Source organism: Balaenoptera acutorostrata, chromosome 4 (genome assembly GCF_949987535.1).
Source record: "Balaenoptera acutorostrata chromosome 4, mBalAcu1.1, whole genome shotgun sequence".
NCBI classification, from domain to species: Eukaryota; Metazoa; Chordata; class Mammalia; order Artiodactyla; family Balaenopteridae; genus Balaenoptera; species Balaenoptera acutorostrata.
The window spans coordinates 31,973,892-31,990,435 of NC_080067.1; the positions used below are offsets into that span (position 1 = coordinate 31,973,892).

Here is a 16,544-nt window from a genome sequence, read left to right on the forward strand (position 1 = left end):
TGATGAGTCTGGCTAAAGGTTTATCAATTTTGTTTATCTTCTCAAAGAACCAGTTTTAGTTTTATTGATCTTTGCTATAGTTTTTTGCATTTCTATTTCACTTATTTCTCTTCTGATCTTTATGATTTCTTTCCTTCTACTAATTTTTGGTTTTGTTTGTTCTTCTTTCTCTAGTTGCTTTAGGTGTAAGGATAGGTTGTTTATTTGAGATTTTTCATGTTTCCTGAGGCAAGGTTGTATCAGTATAAACTTTGCTCTTAGAACTGCTTTTGTTGCATCCCATAGGTTTTGAGTCATCACGTTTTTGTTTTCATTTGTCTCTAGGTATTTTTTGATTTCCTCTTTGATTTCTTCAGTGATCCATTCGTTATTTAGTAACATTTTGTTTAGCCTCCACGTGTTTGTTTGTTTTTCAATTTTTTCCTGTAATTGATTTCTAATCTCATAGCATTGTGGTCGGAAAAGATACTTGTTATGATTTCAATTTTATTAAATTTACCAAGGCTTGCATTGTGGACCAGCATGTAATCTATCCTGGAGAATTTTCCATGTGCAGTTGAAAAGAATGTGTATTCTGTTGCTTTCACGTGGAGTGTTCTATAAATTTCAAATAAGTCTATCTGGTCCAGTGTGTCATTTAAGGCCTGTGTTTCCTTATTGCTTTTCTGTCTGGATGATCTGTCCATTGATGTAAGTGGGATGTTAAAGTCCCCCCCATTATCGTGTTATTGTCAGTTTGTCCTTTTATGGCTGTTAGCATTTGCCTTATATATTGTGGTGCTCCTGTGTTGGGTGAATCTGTATTTACAATTGTTATATCTTCTTCTTGGGTTGATCCCTTGATCATTATGTAGTGTCTTTCTTTGTGTCTTGTAACAATCTTTATTTCAAAGTTTATTTTGTCAGATATGAGCTTTGCTACTCTGACTTTCTTTTGATTTACATTTGCATGGAATATCTTTTTCCGTCCCCTCACTTTCAGTTTGTACGTCTCTCTAGATCTGAAGTGGATTTCTTGTAGGCAGCAGATATATGGGTCTTGTTTTTGTATCCATTCAGCCAGTCTATGTCTTTTGGTTGGAGCATTTAATCCATTTACATTTAAGGTAAGTATAAATATGGATATTCTTTTTGCCATTTTGTTAATTGTTTTGGATTTGTTTTTGTAGGTGTTTTTTTCTTCCTTTTGTCTTTTGTTCTCTTCTCTTGTGTTTCTGCCTAGAGAAATTCCTTTAGCATTTTTTGTAAACATGATTTGGTCGTGCTGAATTCTCTTAGCTTTTGCTTGTCTGTAAAGCTTTTGCTTTCTCCGTCAAATCTGAATGAGAACCATGCTGGGTAGAATATTCTTGCTTGTAGGTTTTCCCCTTTCATCACTTTAAATATATCCTGCCACCCTCTTCTGGCCTGCAGAGTTTCTGGTGAAAAATCTGCTGATAACCTTATGGGGATTCCCTTGTATGTTATTAGTTGCTTTTCCCTTGTTGCTTTTAATATTTTTTCTTTGTATTTAATTTTTGTTAGTTTGATTAATATTTGTCTCGGCCTGTTCCTCCTTGGGTTTATCCTGTATGGGACTCCTGCCACTTCCTAGACCTGGGTGACTATTTCCTTTCCCATGTTAGGGAAGTTTTCTACTCTAATCTCTTCAGATGTTTTCTCAGGCCCTTTCTCTTTTTCTTCTTCTTCTGGGACCCTTATAATTCTAATGTTGTTGTGTTTAATGTTGTCCCAGAGCTCTCTGAGACTCTCCTCATTTCTTTTCATTCTTTTTTCTTTATTTTATTCCACAGCACAGATTTCCACCATTCTGTCCTCCAGGTCACTTATCCATTCTTCTGCCTCAGTTATTCTGCTGTTGTTTCCTTCTAGTGTGTTTTTCATTTTAGTTATCATTTTATTCATCTCTATTTCTTTGTTCTTTAGTTCTTCTAAGTCTCTGTTAAACTTTTCTTGTATCTTCTCGATCTGTGCCTTTATTCTTTTTCCGAGATCATGGATCATCTTTACTATCATTACTCTGAATTCTTTTTCAGATAGATTGCTTATCTCCTCCTCATTTAGTTCTTGTAGGTTTTTATCTTGCTCCTGCATCTGCAACATATTTCTTTGTTGTCTCATTTTGTCTAACTTACTGTGTTTGTGGTCTCTTTTCCACAGGCTGCAGGATCGTAGTTCCTCTTGCTTCTGGTGTCTGTCCCCCAGTGGGTGAGGTTGGTCCAAAGGCTTGTGCCATTATCCCTTTGCTAGGGGGTTTGATTAGTGTTGTGGTGATCAGAGCCTGCCCTAGATATTGAGTGGGGCCTCCCCTTTGCTCTGTGGTTTTCACTGCTCTGTCAGGGGTGGGGTCTGCTCCCTACTTGTTGGAGTAGAGGCCCCCAGATCTGTTTATTAGCTGTGATTCTGATCTGTGGTGTGAGGTAGGTGGGTTTGGAGCATTCCCACTGGGAGAGAATCCACTGAGTATTACTTTTCCAGAGCTGTTCATCTTTAAATATGCTCTGTTGCGTCCCCTTTCGCCCATTGTGCGGGCTCACAAAGTATGCTGTTGTTGGCACTGCTCTCGGTCTAACCTTAACTGTGTGTATGCCTGCAGTTGGCCCTGGTGACTCTCATGCATTGTTTTCATGCAGCCACTGGTGCAGGTCCACTGAGGTCAGGTCCCAGGACTGCAGTAGTTGTGGTCCTGTGGGAGCTAAGGAGGCAGCTCAAACTCTGGTCTGGCCCAACCCCTGCATGTATGTGCCCACAGAGCCCACAGCTGCTAAAGCCAGACCCGTCTCAGCTGCCATCTCAGCTGCAAGAACACTTGTTGTACTTTCGGATGTTTCGCAGGCACAGAATTTAGGAGGCCGTCAACAGAGCTGTAACTCCTTAGTTGGTGTAGCTGTAAGGAGAGATTTCAGCTCTTCTTCCTTAGTCACACAGCCCCTGGGTCTCAGCTGGGGTTTCAGCCACTTCTCTGGGCATATTTCCTAGTAGTAGGAGTTATCTGCACCCTCCCGGGACATTGAGTCAGGTCCCAGGACCCACTGATGGATTTCCTAGTAGTGAGAGCTATCTGTGCCCTTGTGGGACAGCGTGGGCAGGTCCTGGGGCCCACTGGTGGAATTCCTAGTGGATGGATCTATCCACACCCTTCCAGGTCAGCAGGGGTGGGTTCTGGGGCCTGCTGCCATGATTCCTAGTGGATGGAGCTGTCCGTGCCCTTCTGGGTCAGCAGGGGTGGGTCCTGTGGCCCGCTGGTGGATTTTCTAGTGGAGGAAGCTGTCTGTGCCCTTCTGAGTCAGCGGGGGCATGTCCTGAGGCAGGCTGGCAGAATTGTTAGTGGCTGGAGCTGTCTGCACCCTTCTGGGTCAGCAGGGGTGGGGTCTGGCATCTACCTGTGGGTCTGGAAGAGGCAGCCAGTGCCGGCCTCTGAAGCCCAAGATGGTGGCGGTGACTTGTGCCCACCCCCTGAGTTCCTGTAGGCAGTTTCCTGTTGCCTGGGAGCGTTCACAGGGACAGAAGTTCTTATGGTGGTCCTCCCCTGTCCTCATGCACCCAGTAATGGTGTCTTGCCTCTCTGGCAGGCCCAGGCTTCTTCCTAGTACACCCTCAGTTGCCACGGCCCGACCTCTTCAGGGTGTTTCTGCACCTAACCCTGGTCCTCTCCCTGGAACTGAGCTTTGGAGTCTGAATGACTGACCACCCCCCGCCCCACCACCAACAAAGGAGTATCTCAGGTTGGGGAGTGCAGGGTGGCGGTGCCAACCCTCTGTGCAAGTTCGTCTCCATTTTGCCTTGCACAGATTGATTGCTGCTCTCTCCTCTTAGGCTCTGAATCTCCCTCTCCATCCAGTCTAATTTCTCTGCTGGTGAGAAGCCCTCCCAAGGTGCGGGAACCTTTCCTCCTTCACAACTCCCTCCCTGGAGTGCAGGCCCTGTCCTCATTCCTTCTTTTTCTTTTTCCTTTTGTCGTACTGGGTTACTTGGAGGTTTCTCTTGTCTTTTAGGGCATTTAAGGTCTTCCGTTGGCACTCAGTAGCTGTCCTGTGTGAATTGCTCCACTTGTAGATGTATTTTCAATGTTTCTGTGGAGAGAGGTGAAGTCTGCTTCCTATTCCTCCACCATCTTGATCTCGACTCCCCAGATTCCAGTATTTTTTATCAATGGTTTTTCGGCTGTTTGTTGTGATTGGTGTACTCATGAAAGGAGATCCTCCTACTCTGCCATCTTGTCTTCTCCTAGAGACTGTCTTCTAAAACACAAATCTGTAGCCCCAACTCTTCTCAATAGACAAAATTAAGATATGTAAGACAAGTCTAAAAATGAGAAACGAAATAAGTATAGTTTTTAATTAACACTGAATATGTAAGAAAAAAATACATATATATTTTTGGTATAAACTCAAATATGTTTTAAAAAGTTAACTTTTAAAAAAATAATGTGTTTTTGGGAGTGTCAGCTAATTTTCTAAAGTAACTAGTGCCAAGACTATGCTGCATAAAAGTCAGTCAATGTAGCTAGTTTGTAAGAACAGGAGCAGAGTAATTTGCCCTTTACTTAGTTCTGTGGTGGCAGGTAACAACCTTTGACTATGCCCAAACATGCTGAAATCTAATGTTATCACATTGTATTACAGTGGTAATATAAGTTTGCTTCCTCCCTGCCAGCATAGTCTGTGAACTTCTGAGAGACAGGACCATATTTTAATTACCAACAGAACCACCGGCCAGGATCTGCCGAGAAGGCTCGTTCATGAAGCCGAAAGCGGGCTTGGCTGACATCTTAGCAAGCCCAAGGACCACGGTATGGGCTGAGATGTGTGGGTGAGCTTGTGGACCTGAATGCCAGCCTGCAGAGCCTCTCCTGAGAGAGGGAGCTGGGGCTGGTTGGTCCTTGGGCCGAGTGGCTCCCTCACTCTGTGCTACAGTGCCAACAGCCAAGCTTATCATTCCCAAGCAGCATATTAGAGGCTCATTCTCTTGATAAACTAAATTGCTACAGAGAAAATAAGTAGAAACACTGACATGTGGGGGACCAAACCCACACCTTAAACCCACAAGCTGGTTGATGATGTCTTTCTGAGAAGGATGAATGTTAATTCATCTTTAAATGTTTGGTATTAATCACTATACCATCTGGTATATAATCACCATGTGGTCCTGGCTTTTGTCGAGAGGTTTTCAATTACAGATTCAATATCCTTACTAATAACTGGTCTGCTCAAATTTGCTACTTCTTCATGATTTATTCTTGATTTGTTGGATGTTTCTAGGAATTTATCTATTTAGATAGTCCAATTTGTTGGCATGTAATTGTTCATAGTTGTCTTTTATGATCCTTTGTATTTCTGTGGTGTCAGCTGTAACGTATTTTCTTTCAGTTTTTATTTGTTTGAGTCACCTTTGTTTTTGTAAGTGTAGCTAAATATTTGCCTATTTTGTTTATGTTTTCAAAAACCAGCTCTTAGTTCTATTGATCTTTTCTATTGCCTTTTTAGTCTCTATTTCATTTATTTTTGCTCTAAGGTTTCTTATTTTTTTCCTTCTACTAGTTTTTGTCTTAGTTTGTTCATTTTCTAATTCTTTGATATGTAAAGTCAGGTTGTTTATTTGAGATCTTTCTTATCTTTTAGTGTTGCATTTATTGCTATGAACTGCCCTCTTATAACTGCTTTTCCTGCATCCCATAATTTTGGTATGTTGTATTTCCATTTTCATTTGTCTCAAGATATTTTCTGAGTTCTCTTCTGATTTCTTCTTTGACCCTTTGGTTGTTCAATTTTCCACAAGTTTGTGAAGTTTCTAGTTTTCTTCTTGTACTTGATTTCTAGTTTCAGACTATTATGTTTGAAAAAAATGCTTCATGTGATTTCAGTTTTCTTAGATTTATTAAGGCTTGTTTTGTGACATAATGTATGATGTATCCTGAAAATATTCCTTTTGCACTTAAGAAAAATGTGTATATTGCTTCTTTTGGATGGAATGTTCTATAAATGTCTTTTAAGTCCACCTGGTCTAAGGTGTTGTTTAAGTCCACTGTTTCCTTATTGATTTTCTGTCTGGATGATCTATCTGTTGATGAAAGTGAGGTATTGAAGTCCCCTACTATTATTTTATTGTTGTCTATTTCTCTCTTTAGTTCTGTTAATATTTGCTTTATATATACAGGTGCTCCAATGTTGGGTGCACAAATATTTACAATTTTATATCCTCTTGGTGGATTGTCACTATTTAATAATCTTTTTTGCCTCTTATTACAGTCCTTGTCTTAAAGTCTATTTTGTCTTAAATGAGTATAGCTATTCCAACTTTCTTTGGTTAAAATTTTCTTGGAATATTTTCTCCATCCCTTGACTTTCACTTGTGTGTGTTCTTAAAGCTGAAGTGAGTTTCTTGTGCCAACATATAGTTGGATCATGTTTTTTGTTTTTTAAATCCATTCAGCCACTCTTTTTTTTTTTTTTTTTTGGAGAATTTAGATCATTTACACTTAATTACTGATAGTTATGGATTTAATATTGTCATCTTGTTAATTGTTTTCTGGCTGTTTTCATTGAACAATTTCATTGTTCCGCTCTTCTATTTTTATCTTCATTTATGCTTTTATAATTTTTGTAGTAATATTCTTATATTCCTTTCTCTTTATCTTTTGTGTATCTATTATATGTGTTTGTTTTGTGGTCACCATTAGGCTTACATAAAACACCTTACAGCAGTTCACCTGAGTTGAAAAGAACTTGAGTTTAAACATATTCTAGAGACCCACGTTTTTACTCTCTCTGTTGACCATGTTTTATGTATCTGATACCACAATTTACATCTTTTCACTTTCTTTCCTCTTTCTTGGATCCCTATAATGTGAATATTAGTCCACTCGATGTCGTCCCTTAAATGCCTTAAGCTATCTTCAGTCTTCTTCATTCTTCTTTTTTGATCCTCTATTTGAATGAATTCCACTGCCTGTCTTCAGATTTGCTGATCCACTTTCCTGCTTCATCTATTCTGCTGTTGAACCCCTTTTGAAATTTCCGCTTCATTTCCTTTATTCTTTATCTATGTTTGGTACTTTCTTATATTTATCTCCCTTGTTGAAATTCTCACTTTGTTTAAGCATTCTTCTCCTAACCATGGTGAGCATCTTTATAACCATTATATTGAATTCATTATCAGGTAAATCACTTACCTTCATTTAGTTAATGTATTTTCTGAATTTTTATCTTGTTCTTTTGTTTTTAATATATTCCTCTTTTTCTTTATTTTCTTGACTCCCTGTGTTGGTTTCTGTGCATTAGATAAAACACTCACCTCTTTCAGTCTTGAGTGGCCTTTTGTAGGAGGTGAAACTTCTCATTCAACCCTGCCCTAGTCTTGGTTGTCTCTCAGACTTTTGTGATTTCTTTATTCTTAGTGGTTAACAGTGGTTGAGGGTATGCTAAGATCTGTCAGTGTCCTAAAGAAGATGATTTCAGTCAACACCTAGATGAAGGCTGATTGGAAGCTGGACTTTCAGGCTATAGCTTTTGTAAAGTATATAAATATATTTCCTTCAGGAGAAGACTGGGAGATGGATATTTCTCTCTTTTCCTATGCACTGAGCCATGGGATGGGGGGCAGGTAGCCAGTTAAGACTGTTTCTTTGTTTGTTACCAACCTGCTGAACCTATGGACACAAGCCCTGCTGGCCCCCCGAGGCCAATCTATCAAGGGATTTGTCCTGTGGATGGCAGCCACAAAAGCTGGGGATGCCACACATGTGTATAAGCTCCTTTTTGAAGACATCAGTGACCTCAGAGTGTAAAGTAGGTAAGTAGGTTTCCACTGGCCTCCATGGTCTCTGGAGAGTATTATAGTAGGGCCCTACATGTGTGTTAAATTTTAACCTGCACCCAAAAATAAAATTTTTTTTTTTTTAAATTTTATTTATTTATTTATTTATTTATTTATTTATGGCTGTGTTGGGTCTTCGTTTCTGTGCGAGGGCTTTCTCTAGTTGCGGCAAGCAGGGGCCACTCTTCATCGCGGTGCGCGGGCCTCTCACTATCGCGGCCTCTCTTGTTGCGGAGCACAGGCTCCAGACGCGCAGGCTCAGTGGTTGTGGCTCACGGGCCCAGCTGCTCCACGGCACGTGGGATCTTCCCAGACCAGGGCTCGAACCCGTGTGCCCTGCATTGGCAGGCAGATTCTCAACCACTGCGCCACCAGGGAAGCCCAAAAAATAAAATTTTTAAAAGGTGTTTTTTTTAATTTAAGGAAATAGGGTACTTTCACAGAAAGATGGGGCTTGTTTCAGTCTGTTGCCTGTGTATTGGGCCTAGAGGGATTAGCTATAGTGAGTCAAGTGAGCCCCTAAAAACTGTCTCTGAGCTCTCTGTAGCCTTGTGGGTCTCATGGATGTAGGTCCCATTGGTTTTCAAAGTTAGAGGTTTTGGTGGCCCCATCTCTCTGGTAGAAATCTTAAAAGTTGGAGCACCAGGTGTGAGGTCAAACCCTCCATTCCTCAGGGAGAAGCTGGGAGATGTGAGTTCCCTCCTGGTCTGTGTTCTTATGCCAGGAGTGGGGTTTATGGCAAGACTGTGTCATAGTGTCTCCTACCCGTTTCAGTGTTTTAGTTTACTTTTTTTCCATTTGTTCAATATGTAGAGTCATTCAGCTAGTTTCTAGATTTCTTTCAGAGGGAATTGTCCTGTGTGTAGCTGTAGATTCATTGCATTCATGGGAGGAGGTGAGTTCAGGGGCCTGCTCTGACACTATCTTTAACTGGTCCACTATAAGTAATTTAAATGTAATAGGTGATAATTGTATATTTTAACCAAATCCATTACTCTGCTAGTACAATTCAGGTTCTAAATCTACTACTGGAAAGGAACTGTCCAGAGATATAAAGGTGGATTTACGGATACATTCTACAACTAGCAGTTTTCACTAAACTCCTCATATCTGGAAGGAAGACACTCTGGTTCATGAATCTACCCAGGTTCTCTTTCCCCTGGCAGCAGTCCGGATCTAGTGGCTTCCTAAGTTTATTCTTGCACATGGAGAACACTGAAAACATCTGGTAGAGTCAAAGGAGTCATTTAGCACAAGCGGAGGTGCTCTTCTAGGAAGCCAGGCTACTGGGACTGCTGGTCAGCACTCTCCAACATGGCAGTGTCCCTTCGTCTGAGCTGGTAATTCATAGTCTGTGGAACAGAGCCCGTGGAACACAGGTTTTATAGGGTTCACCTGAGCTCCCAAGAGAAACTGTGAGCAGGAATATGATTTTCCAAAACATCCCCATCCAAAGTCAAAAAGTTCACTCTCTGGAAATGTATTAAGGTAACTGTTAGTACATGGTAATAAGTTAACATGAACCATTGCCGGTGGCTCTGTGCCAATGTCAAGGTTGTCAGAAACTGGGGAGAAAACAGCTGAAGTCATAGAAGTCAGGTAAAAAGACAGATTCCCTGAAGAGATGTCTAGAGAGAAGAGGGAACAAAAGTAAATTTTGATTGTTTTCTTTCTAAGTTAGAGTCCTTATCATGAGGACAGATACCCAGAGGAATAGTATTTTACCACTTGACGCCTAATTTCAAGAAATGAGCTGCTGATAATCCTCATCAATTCATTACAAAGAGAGACATTTGTAAATAACCAGGCTTAATTGTCCAACATCACTGAAAGTGTTATATTTGTGGTTGGTGACATGCCTCTATCTGCATAAACGTACCCTCTTTCTAAAAGAAATGTAATCAATACAATGAATACATACCTTCCGTAAGTTCAACTTGCTGATGAATCTGGATTTGATTTAGCTATTATAGTAAACAAAAAAATTAAGCTGTAAGCATATATCAGTGTAGAGAGTGCAAGAGACACAACTAATTTTTTGAAAAATGGTTGTGATGTCACAGGAATATTTATTTTTGTATAGTTTGGACACATAGAACTTCCTATTCTACTTTACCTATGAGATTTCTAACATCAAACAAATGTAAAACCTCATGTTGCTGAGATAAGCTATCATGTAGTACATTAAAATGTAGGACTTTTTTTTCCCTTTACAGTTGCATTTATAAAATTGGGTCTTCAAAAGAATAAAAGCAACATGAAATGTAATTTTATTAATTATGATAAAAAGTTGCATAATATTATACACAAAACATTATTCCATTTTGGTACCACTTGTTGAAACTGAACACTAAGTTTTATTTGATGTTTGTTTCTAACTCCTAGGAAATTATTCAGTCTTGGGATTAAAGGGCACAGGATCCAGAACCAAGGTTCCAGAAGTAAAAAGCCATTCCTAACTTCCTGTGCATTTTGATGCTGAGCAAATTATGTAACTTTCTCTAGGCCTCAGTTTCCTTTTTGATAAAATGGTGATAAGTCTAGCATGTATATATCATAGAGTTTCTAAAGGATTAACTCCGTTAATACATGTATTATACTTAGGAACAAAGCCTGGAAAATAGTGCTTAGTAAAGGTTTCCTATTGATTATTATTGCAGATCATATTCAAGATCATAGAACACACAATTTCCTAAGACATTTATATTTTGCTTTACTAGTAAACCTTGCCTAGAAGAATTAGAGTAATTTGTTAGCAAAAAGTGTTGTTTTACCATTTCAGACTTTTGTGAATTAGTCATTTGTTAATGTCATTAAGTAAACTGGAAGCACATTTTTACTTGAGTCTTTTATGTATTTGAAATTACCTGATTTAAATATTCCAGCCCTGGTGGACTGTCTGATGAAGGTGTTAGCTCTGGAATCCGTAGTAGCCTTGCAGGCACACTTGTCTGAAGAGACACTGGCTGGTATAGGATAGGAATGCCAACTAGGCCAGCCCCTGTATCACCAACTGGTAGGACTAGATAGTCAGTCTGGGTTCCAGTGTAGCCAGGCTGGGGACCAGGATATTCAGCCTGGATTTCAGGATTGCTAGCCTGGGGGGCAGGACAGCCAGTATGTCCTGGAGATGCTAAAATATGAACAAGTGAAATTATTTGTAACTGCACAGAAAAGTGAAAATATCAGTTCTTTTAGTTATCTACAAACTAAAAATTTCTGCTCAGAAATCCTGATCCTGTGAAGCTTAAGGTTTGTGTTTTTACCATTTAACAATTTTTCAATCAAATATCTGTTGTTTCATATCCACTTCTATTTTGAGGGTTTTGGGCTGCATATAGAGTTGGTGCACATCCTTACACTTACTCTTCAAAATTCAGATGAAAATATGCTTGAAACCTAAGAAAGTGAAAAAAAAATTAACAGCATCACATACATATTCTGGAATGCCTTCATGGAAATGAGATAAGGCATTGGGTAGAGGGCCCACAATAGAGGTGTTAAGCCAGCATTTCCAGATTCAAATCACCCTGCAAGAAAATGATAATTACGGAAATCTGACAAATGGAACTTCCTGTATGTATAGAATTGGTAGTGGTTTTGTCCACCAAAGGAATATTTGTCAAGGTCTAGAGATATTTTTGTTGTTCCTACTGCAGATGAGAGTGATACTGGCATATAGTTGATAGAGGCCAGGAATGCTGTTAAATATCCTAAAGTGCTCAGAACAGCACCCTGAAATAAAGAATTATCCATTCCCAAATATTATAGTGTTGCTTTTGAGAACCCTGGTATAGAGGTAAAGGCTTGTCATTCTATCTAGTACTGTCCAGACACTCCTCTGGGTTAACAGTTTGCCTGGGGTTTTAATCAATGGTTTATCCCTTTCCTAAGACCCTGTCATCAGAAAAAAAAGTTGACTATGATACGTATGTTACAAATTAAATTTCACAATTTTGTACCCTCAGCTCTCTGGAAAATACAATTTGAGAACAAAAGAAGGTAAAAAGTATAAGAGGCAAAATTGTCTTAAATATTAAGCATAGTATGAGAAAAACTTAGTAAGTGTATATTCTGTGTTCCATGAAAATTTGTAAACAGTGAAGCTTCATAAGCTTATATGTACAGTACACAGAATAACAATTCCATAAAAATGTAATATAATTTGAAAGGACTGTGTCCCAAAATATTTTAACTGCAAAGGCTATGCAAAATTTAATACTAAGAATAGGCCATTTATAAACACATTTAAATAGAACACAGATGACAAAACACATACCTCATTAAAGAGTAAGACTTAAAAGACTTTTTCAGAGGGAGATCAATGGAGTAAGAGGACATGGAGCTCACCTCCCACCACAAACACATCAAAAATACATCTACATGTGGAACAATTCTCATGGAAAACTAACTGGAAACTGGCAGAAAGACTCCTGTACAACCAAGGCTGTAACAAAGGTACACGTGTAATCGGGTAGAATGTGAAGAAGAGCGATTGGGTCAGGACCTGTGCCCCTGGGAGGGTAGTCAGAGGAAAAGGGAGATCACATGGGTGGACACTTGCCCTGGGGAGTGAGCAGATTGAGCCATAGACTGGGTGTCTTAGTTCTGAAGGTCTTATGTATGTTAGGCAAGCCTCCTTGGCTACTTGGAGAAATGCTGGGGCAGATAGAAAGGGTGGAGAAGCTTAGATTCCGCTCAAGAGGAGTGTGTAGTGCTGGCTTGCCCCCAGGAAGGGTGAACAGTGGTCTGCCCTAGTGGCCGCCACCTCACCACACTCTCCAGTCTGAGGCAAGTGAACACCCCAGCCCCACTCACTCCACACCACAGCTTGGAACTAGATCTAGGGTGGCCAGGACCAGGGAAAATACTTGACCTAGGAACAGAGACTACCTGGGTCCCCAGAGGATAGCTCAGGTGGGATGGTGGCAGCCATTGTGTTTACTCAAGTGGCACCCCAGAAGCAGCCCAGACTTCTGACAGCAGCTGCAATTCCTGTGACCTTCATATTGTGTGCCTCAGCCTCAGCTGAGCAAACACTGCAGCCCAGCCCACTCTATGCAACAGTGCAGCTCTAGGTTGGGGTGGGGGCGGGCACAACCAGGGAAAAAGCCACTATGGGCTGTATCTGAGCAGAGCCACAGGTGCCTAAACAGGCAGAGCATTGGACCTCAGTAAGCACATGAGTCCCACTTGCTTCACCAGTCCCCACCTTTGGAGCAAAGAACCTGGTGTGAGGAGAAGGAAAAACACACAGCTAAAGAGAACAGAGCCAGCTCGAGCCTGACCTTCAGGGCTATTGCTCCAGCAAGGTGGGAGCAGACCCCACCATTGACAGGGTGATGATGGCCACTGAGCATAGAGGAAGTTCTTCCTCATAGCTTGCTCAGGATCTAGCTCCTCCATCAACAACCACACCTCCTACTAAGGTGATAGCTGCCAGCACACACTGAGGAAACATGTGACTGGTGTCCATCATATCCAGCCCTCCCACCTGCAGAGGGATGCTCTCATACAAGAACACCCCTTTAAGACCACAATAGGTAACTGTTTCACCTAAATTAATAGAGGCAGAGAAAGTTAAGAAAAATGAAAAGGCAGAGGAACTACTCTGAATTGAAAGAGCAAGAGAAAACACCTGAAAAATAAATAATAAAACAGAAATAAATAATTTACCAAATAAAAATTCAGAACATTGGTAACAAATATGCTAACTGATTTAGGGGAGATAATTGATCTAAACACAGATCATCTTAACTATGAATTAGAAAATATAAAAAGCCCCAATCAAAACTAAATGATACAATATATGAAATGAAAAAAACCCTCTAGAAGCAATGAGTAGCAAACTAAATGAAACCGAAGAATGCATAAGTGATCTGGAAGATAGAATAATGGAAATCATTCAGTCAGCACAGCAGACAGAACGACGAATGAAAAAAAATGAAAGCAACATATGAGATGTCTGGGATAACATTAAATGTACCAACATTTGCCTTCTAAGGGTTGCAGAAGGAGAAGAGAGAAAGAAGGGTATCACAAATGTATTTGAAGAATTCATAGCTGAAACTTCCCAAACCTAAAGAAGGAAACAGGTATCCAGGTATAGGAAGCAAAGAGGGTCCCCAACAAGATGATCCACACACAAAGACATATCAAATTAAAGTGTCAAAAGTTAAATATAAAGAGGGAATTCTAAAGGCAGCAAGAAAAAACAAAAGAGTCATATACAAGGAAATGCCCATAAGGCTATCAGCTGATTTCTCTGCATAAACTTTGCAGGCCAGAAGAGAGTGGCATGATATTCAGAGTGCTGAAAGGGAAAATCCTGCAACCTGGGATACTCTACCCAGCAAGATTATCATTTAGAATAGAGAAAGAGATAACTTCTCAGACAAGCAAAAACTGGAGGAATTCAGCAGTAATAAATCTACCCTAAAAGAAATTTCAAAGGGTCTACTCTGAATGGAAAATAAGTAGGAATCTATAGAAAAGGGTAAATTCCACTAAGAAAAGCAGTGTTACAGTAAGGATTGAGGATAACTCAAATAAGCCAGTAGGTAGATTTAAAAGACAAAACATTGTAAAAGTAACTAGAACTACAATAAACAGTTAAGGGATATGCTTGAAAATGTAAAATATGACATCAAAAACACAAAATGTGATGGAGGGGAGTAAAAAAATGTAGATTTTTTGAATGTGTTTGAATTATAATGACTACCAGTTTAAATCAAGTAGATATAATCATATGTCAATATATATGAACCCAATGGTAACCAGAAATCAAAAACCAACTATAGATTTGCAAAAACCAAAACGAAAGTAGCCCAAGCATAATACTGAAGAAAATCATCAAACCACAACTTGAGAAACAGAAGAAAAAGAAGAAATGGACAGAGAACTACAAAAACAATTGGAAAACAAGTGATAAAATGACAATAAGTGCATACCTATCAATGATTACTTTAAATGTCAATGGACTAAATACTCCTATCAAAAGACACAGGGTGTCTGATTGGATTAAAAAACAAGACCCTTCAATATGCTGCCTACAAGAGCCTAACTTTAGGGTTAAATACACACAGAGACTGAAAGTAAGGGGATGGAAAAAGTTATTGCTTGCCATCAGAAATGATAAGAAAGTGGGGGTAGCAATACTCATATCAGATAAAATAGACTTTAAAACAAAGCCTATAACAAAAGGCAAAGAAGGGCATTATATAATGATAAAGGGGTCAATACAAAAAGAGGATATTATACTCGTTAACACATACATATCCAGTACAGGAACACCTAAATATATAAAACAAATACTAACACACATAAAGAGAGAAATGGACAATAATACAACAATAGTAGAGGAGTTTAACACCCCACTGACATCAGTGGACACATCATCCAGACAAAAAATCAATAAGGCAACAGGGGTCTTAAATGACATAATAGCCAGTTGGATTTAATAGATACCTACAGGACATTGCATTAAAAACCAGCAGAAAACATTCTTTTCAAGTGCACATGGAATGTTCTCCAATATAGATCACACAGTAGGCCACAAGACATGCCTCAACAAATTTAAGAGGATAGAAATTATATCAAGCATTTTTTCTGACCATAACAGTATGATACCTTAAATCAACTACAGAAGGAAAAACGTGAAAAGAACAAACACATGGAGACTAAACAACATGCTACTAAAAAGCCAATGGATCAATGATGAAATGAAAGAGGAAATCGGAAAATACTTTGAGACAAATGAAAATGAAAACACAACTTTACAAAATCTCTGAGATGCAGCAAAAGCAGTTAAGAGTGAAGTTTATAGTGATACAAGCCTTCCTCAAGAAACAAACAAAATCTCAGATAAACAACCTAACCCACCACCTAAAAGAATTAGAAAAAGAATAACAGACAAAGCTCAAAGTCAGCAGAAGGAAGGAAGTAGTAAAGACCAGAGAGGAAATAAACAAAATAGAGATTAAAAAATGGAAAAGATCAATGACACCAAGAGCTGTTTTATGAAAAGGAAAATAAAATTGATAAACCTTTACCCAGGCTCACCAAGAAGAAAAGAGGACCCAAATAAACTAAGTAAGAAATGAAAGAGGAGAAATAACAACCAATACCACATAGGAACAAAAAATCAAAAGAGAGTACTATGAACAACAAATTGGAACCTAGAAAATATTGACAACTTTCTTGAAACATACAGCCTGCCAACACTAAATAAAGAATCAAAAGACAATTAGAACAGCCCAATGACAAGAAGTCATTGAATTTGTAGTTTAAAAAAAAAAAACTACAAAAACTACTACATTGAATTTGTAGTTAAAAAAAACTCCCAGCAAATGAATGTCCAGGACTGGACAGCTTCATGGGGAGAATTCTACCAAACATATAAAGAAGAACTAATACCTGTCCTTCTCAAACTATCCCAAAAAGTTGAAGAGGAGGGAACACTCCCATATTCATTCTATGAGTCCACCATTACCCTGATATGAAAGACACTAGAGACACTATAAAAAAAGAAAATTACAGGCCAATATCTTTGATGAATACAGATGCAAAAATCCTCAACAAAATATTAGCAAACCAAATCCAACAATATATGAAAAGGATCATACACCATGATCAAGTTGGATTTATTCCAGGGTCACAAGGATAGTTCAACATTTGCAAATCAATCAATGTGATATACCACATGAACAAAAGGAAGAATAAAAATCACA

The 16,544-nt window shown here is 39.2% G+C and overlaps 1 protein-coding gene across 1 annotated transcript in view; it reads right to left on the reverse strand.

Moving 5' to 3' along the window:
* The window catches only part of LOC102999201 (phospholipid scramblase 2-like), a 29,862-nt gene extending 17,111 nt beyond the window's left edge, over nt 1-12,751 (reverse strand). Inside the window, 3 exon segments of the mRNA XM_007188170.2 lie at nt 9,737-9,779; nt 10,683-10,948; nt 12,709-12,751. Coding sequence (XP_007188232.2) covers nt 9,737-9,779; nt 10,683-10,948; nt 12,709-12,751 — 352 coding nt within the window.
* Between the last annotated feature and the right edge of the window lie 3,793 nt (nt 12,752-16,544).